The sequence below is a fragment of the Grammomys surdaster genome, unplaced genomic scaffold (genome assembly GCF_004785775.1).
Source record: "Grammomys surdaster isolate TR1022 unplaced genomic scaffold, NIH_TR_1.0 97, whole genome shotgun sequence".
NCBI classification, from domain to species: Eukaryota; Metazoa; Chordata; class Mammalia; order Rodentia; family Muridae; genus Grammomys; species Grammomys surdaster.
Window position 1 is genome coordinate 10,730,921 of NW_021604576.1, and position 6,478 is coordinate 10,737,398.

At 35.1% G+C, this 6,478-nt stretch overlaps 1 protein-coding gene across 1 annotated transcript in view; it reads left to right on the forward strand.

Moving 5' to 3' along the window:
• The window catches only part of Mms22l (MMS22 like, DNA repair protein), a 109,011-nt gene that overhangs the window by 30,861 nt on the left and 71,672 nt on the right, over window positions 1–6,478 (forward strand). The window contains exons 11-12 of the mRNA XM_028780643.1: window positions 653–772; window positions 5,206–5,432. Of these exons, the coding sequence (XP_028636476.1) occupies window positions 653–772; window positions 5,206–5,432 (347 nt within the window). The remainder of the gene's footprint in view (window positions 1–652; window positions 773–5,205; window positions 5,433–6,478) is intronic.

Consider the following 6,478-nt stretch of genomic DNA (forward strand, 5'->3'; position numbering starts at 1 on the left):
TCCTTCCTTCCTTCCTTCCTTCCTTCCTTCCTTCCTTCCTTCCTTCCCTCCCTCCCTCCCTCCCTCCCTCCCTCCCTCCCTTCTTTTCTTCCCTCGCTCCTTCCTTCCTTCCCTCCCCACTCTCTCTTCCTTTCCTTCCTTTTTTCCTTTCCTTCCTTCCCCTCTCCTCCCCTCCCTCTTCCCCTCCCTCCCTAGTGGTACTAGACCCTCCTGAATGTTAGTAGTAACTCTACTACTTCTAGTACTAATCCTGTGGTTTTCTTAAGAGCAAATATAGTTCTTTGAAAGAATTTGCTTAAATTCTTAAGATGACCCAACTTTCTGAATTTTTGTACATTTTAATTGTTATATCATTTCATATTCCTTTAGTTTTATTTCCATTTTTGTTCTTTGGGTTTCTGATATCAGTTTCCAGACATCTGTTTGTTTTTAAATAACTGAATTATAAACTTTCCATTATCTGAATATGCTTGTGGTCTCCAAGTGAGTTTTGTTTTATGTTCAGATCTTGTATTCTGAAGGTTGTAAAAAGCCATGATTTGTAGATACATATTCTTCATCTTTTTAGTGCTATGTAGTTCAGTACATTATCAAATGACAATCACATTACCAGAACCATCTACTGCTTTATGACTTCAGTTTTATTTTTTAGGAAAGTATAGTAGAAGAACAGTTACGAATGCATCTTCATTGTTGTTTGACACTTTGTGATTTCTGGGAGCCAAATATTTCAGTTGTAACCATTTTATGGGAGTATTATTGTAAGAACCTGGTAAGTAAACAGAATATGGATTTGCTCCAAAAATTTGAAATTTATAATATTTGAGGGGCATCTTATGATTTAATTGTGAGAAATATGAATTTTTTAAGTACTGTTTTTTGTTTGGAGTAGGATGTAGCTTGTAAGTATTTTATCTTTCATAAACATTGTCTGTAGAAACTGGCATATGGGATCAGCATTTAGTGTTTCTTCTCTTTTGGATGGGTAAGCAAAGTAACTAGAAGTATACGATCATACACATTTCAAATCTTTATAAATTAAAAAATAAATTTTAAACTTGAACATTTAAAAATTTTTAGTTTTTATTTATGCGTATGGGTATTCTGTCTGCATATATATTTATGCACCATGTGTGTGCAGTATTTTCAGAGGCCAGAAGAAGCCACCATATCCTCTGGAAATAGAGTTAGAGATGATGTGAGTCACCATGTGGGTGCTGGGAAGTGAACTTGGGTCCTTTGGAAGATCAGACAGTACTCTCTTAACTACTGGGCCATCTCTCCAGCTCCTCTCACTTATTATAGTATAATGTTTGGGCTTTGATACAGTTAATATTCACTGTTGTTCACAATAAGAATCAATCTCAGTACCTGAGTAATCTTTAAACTACATATATTATAGACACACTGGTAAGGAAAAAATTAAAATATCATGTAACACAGGTCAGAGTTTTTTATCCTTCTAGTGAACATAGAAGATTGTGAACTTTTAACTTGATCTTTGGGTCTTTGTAGAAGGGTCTGGGCTGAAGGTGCAGTATACATGGAGATCTAAGCGGGCATTGTTCATTCCTCTGTGGTGCTTCTGAAGGGAATAGAATGACTTAGAGAGATGGTACATAAGTCTGATAGACTGGTAACCTGAAGAGCTGAGAACTGAATTCAAGTTAACTCAGAAAATATTAGATACCTCCAATGTGACATCAAATATGTTTGACAATGTGGTTTATGTAAATAAATAAGGTACAGGTGAATTAGTAGTAGTAATGTACACAAATAATATGGCTAAGAGAAATTGGATTTAGAAAGGAGAGGAAGAATTAGGAAAATAAAAAATTTGATGACATTTAAAAACCTCAGTTACTTTTGTGAGTAAGAAGAACGGGTTTAGCCGGGCAGTAGTGGCGCACGCCTTTAATCCCAGCATTTGGGAGTTCAAGGCCAACCTGATCTACAGAGTGAGTTCCAGGACAGCCAGAGATACACAGGCCCCCTGTCTCGAAAAACAAAAAACAAAACACAAAAAAAAGAGCGGGCTTAGGATGTTTGAATTTTGGGATAAATAGATAACTTCTTTTTCAGGATAGAAAATGGCAATGGAGAGTATTCCAGCAAATACTAAATTTTATTTGTACCTAGAGCTTATTAAATTAGAAAATTTTGTGTGAAATATAGTATAGGATGGTTGGAAAAATGACAGATTTTGAAACAAAATCTGTCTAATGTTAGTCAGGAGTATTCTGTCACAGAAGGCTTGGGAAATAATTAACAGAATGCCATAATCCAATTTCAAGTAATTCCATTGCCTGGAGAATGAAAATTCCAACATAACAAAAGAAATGAATGAAAACATGGAGTAGCTAAGTCCTAATAAACTGATTTATTAGGAAGTGCTATAATTTTATAAAATCACCATCTTGTATGTTTAAGGAAGTGGAACATCTAGACAATGAACATTAGTGTTTGTTAAAATTAATCAGAAGAAGTTGTTGGGAATCACTGAATATCAGCGGGTTGGCCAGCAATCTGATCAACTTTCACATCACAGAAAATATGTTTCTTTTTATGAAATGCAGTAGAAGCTATTCTAATGAATATTCTACCAGTGATAAGTTCCAGCCAAAACCTTTAATATGGTCAAGATGTCTTTACTGATATGATAAGCATCAAAGAATGTTAAGTGAAAATGTGAGAATAAACCAGAATGCACTGTATATGTGTCTGAAATAGTCAAAGAACAAAATCAATGAAATAAAAAAGAATAAGTGACCTTAAAGGGATATGTATATATGTGTATGTATGTGTGTGTATATATATATCTCCCTTTCATATATATGAATAATGTATATGCTTGGTTGACACTTGCACATGCATATTCATTGTAGCACTGTTTGCAATCCTCAAGTTAGGGAATCAGCTATGAATATCCATAAGAAGATGAATGGATTCTTTCCTTTTGTGGCCATTGCTAGAGTAGTAGCAGCTACCAGATGAAGTTCATTCTTTTTGACCTTACCAAAGCAAGAACTGTAAAAGCATCCTAGTACACATCTTCACATTTGGGAAAAGATATCTTTCCCATACTGCAAAAACCTCAGACAGAAGCTCAGTTTTTAATCTGTGACCATCCGAAGTGTTGATGAAATTCAGGTCATTCAAGCATGCTAGAAAGATAAGCATGTTGGTAAAAGTAGTCTACTTTACAGAGGAACTCTCTTCTTCATTGGACTTGGTACACAGGAAGATACTAATGGCACAGGTGTCCATGAAGGGACTTGCACAGTAAAGTGCTCATTACCAGGATAAAAATAAACAGAGATGTAGGCATAATATTATTGCACACTGTGTAAAGATTATCTTTGTATTACTCAAATGCTGATTTCTCTGCCCGCATATCTGGTTCCACTCTGGACATGGCATTGTAATACTTATTCTAAGAATCTCTAACTCAAAGTTGTGTAAACATTGTTCCACATTTATTCTCTGATTTGTCAATAAAAACTGATTAGCCAATGACTGAGCAGAAGAGAGAATAGGACTTGACTTTGATCCTAGTTGGCAAGGGGACAGTGAGGGGACAGAGAAATAGAAGTAGAGGGGGGAAGAGAGAACATTTAGTAAAGTCCAGGAGACTCTATGGGAACACACTTGGAGCAGGGAGAGCCAGACCAATACTGAAATGCAAGTATCTCAAAGATTTTGGCTGGGAGGTAGCTACATTAGAATAGATTAGTATATTCTAATCCCAGAGGATTAGAATAGATTAATAGCCACTCAGATATTGTGATGTAAAGCTTATTAAATCTTATAGTCTCATTTATTTTGAGAGTTTGCAGAGATAGAGAAAAAATTACCACATTTAAAATTACTCTAACAAAGACATTTAAAAACTCTTGAATAGAAAACCAATTCAAGCAAACCTGGTTGAAAAGGGGAAATAAATAAACAATTGAGAAGATTCAAGAATTATCTTATATACACCTTTGATGAAAAATGACTTATGAAATAAGCTGGGTAAAGGAATTTGAGATATATATATATATATAAAATGAAATATATATATATAAAATGAAGTTTATTCAACCATAGGGACAACATTTTTATAATTTGGAAGTGTTGTTATGGTAAATGAAATAAGCTAGACTTAGACAAATCTCTCATATGTTCTATCATAAGTGGTATCTAAATTTATCTAAAACAAGGTATCAAGACCAGGCATGTTGACAAATGGTTTTAATCCTACACTTGAGGTGAAGGCAAGCAATCTTTGTGAATTTGAGGCCAGTCTGGTCTATATAGTGAGTTCTAGTACAGCCAGGGCTACATAGAGAAACTCTGTATCAGAAAAACAAAACAAAACAAAATGAAAGCATCAGAATAAAAGGAAGTTTTAGCGATAACAAAGTGACTAGTCAGAATGAATGGTAAAGGGAACTGAGTATGTGATCAGACCACCAATATGGTCGTTTAAATGAGAAATATCTTCATATTCTCAGTCATTTAAATACTAGTTTCCCAGTTGGTGGCTGTTTGGATAGGGTTAGAAGTGCGGTCTTACTGATGGAAGTTTGTTACTAAGGGACATGTTTTGAGATTTCAAAGACAAGCACCATTTCGGTTTTCTTCTAATTCCTGTTTGTGGTTCAAGCTGTTAGTGTTCAGCAGCTCCAGCTACCTTGCTTGCTTGCTGTCGTATTTCTCTGCCATGGTAGATACCTATCCTCTAGAACCATAAGCCAAGTAAGACTTTCCTTCCACAACTTGCCTAGTGTTTGTCACAGTGATAGAATTATAACCAATACAACATGCTATACACGTGTGAAAATGTCATAATGAAATCCATTGTTTTGTATAATGAAGATCTATATTAAGTGCTCATTATCAAAAAATTAAATTACATAACAAAAACATTGAGAACCATGGAAAAAATAGGTTTTAAGGGCCATAGCTTCATTGGACAAATTACGTGGTAAAAATACATTTTGGGGAAAATACAAAATTTAAAGACCCCTTCATGTTCTCTGTTTTTATGTAATTAAAAAAATTTTGGGGTATATATGATAATTACATTCTAATAAAATATATTTGTAATTTTATCAGGTCAAACTTATGAACTGATTGGTGTTCGCAGCTTTCATTTTATTTACTAAGAAACTTGTACTTAAAAAGCTACATTGTGCTTTTGTTTGTTTGTTTTTCATTTAGAATAGCTCCTTCAGTATTTCCTGGCTTCCTTTGAAAGGCCTTACTAATATCATTAAGTCACCACTGTCGATGCTTACACTGGTGAAGAACTGCTGTTGTGATAAACAAGACCCTAACCTGTATAAATCCAGCAGCAGTTACATCATCTTTCTTTGCATTTTGGCAAAAGTTGTTAAGAAAGCAATGAAAAACAGTGGCCCTCATCCTTGGAAACAAGTTAAAGGAAGGTAAGTGCTGTATAGTATCTTTTTGGTCATGAGTATTCACCAGTACATTTCTAACTAACTATTTATATTTTTAAGTTAACTTATGACTGGTGTTTTACATATTTAAATGTATTCCTTAACTTAGGTTGCCAATTTTTTTTTTGTCTTGCTAATATGTTATAAAGAGGAAAAACTTAGTATCCATAAATTAGAGGGCTTCAGTTTCTTATTCATCTAATTATCACTGAAAATTGGACTTCTGTGTATTAAATACCGGAGTATTAAGAACAGCTTTGGATACAATTAATTGTAATATTATATAATCCTTTGCTTATTGAAAGTGATGAAATTTTATTTTATTTTTTAATTTTTAAAAATCTTTTTATGGTACATTGGTAGCTATTAGGTTCATTATTTGATTCTTTTTCAAAATATTTTCATTTTTATTATTATCTTACTGTTACTTATTTATGTGTACATGTGTGTGTCTGCATATGTGCATATGCCTGAAGTTAGGGGCATCCTTTGGAGCTGGAGAAACAGGCAGTTGTAAGCTGCTGATGTGGGTTCTGGGAATTGAACTCTGGTCCTCTGTAAGAACAATATATTTTCTTAACCACTGAGCTATTTTTCCAGCCTTTTTGTTTTGTTGCTGTTTTGGGTTTTTTTGAGAAAGGGTTTCTTAGTGTAGCCTCAGCTGTACTAGAACTCGCTCTGTAGAGCAGGCTAGCCTAGAACTCATAGTGTTCCACTGCCTCTACCAGTGATTGTTTACATTTTTTGTGTTCTTTGAATCCAGACATTTCAATGTTGCGTCCTTAAATAAGACTTGACCAGACCTAGTATAACCAATATCTCTAATGTTCTCATTGGGGACTATGCTTACTTTTCATTCTGGTTTGGTGTTCTCTCTCCTCTCTCTCCCCTCTCCCCTCTCCCCTCTTCCCTCTCCCCTCTCCCCTCCCCCCTCCCCTCTCTTCTCTCCCCCCTCCCCTTTCTCCTCCTCCCCTCCTCCCCTCTCCCCTCTCCCCTCTCCCCTCTCCCCCTCCCCTCTCTCCCCTCTCCCC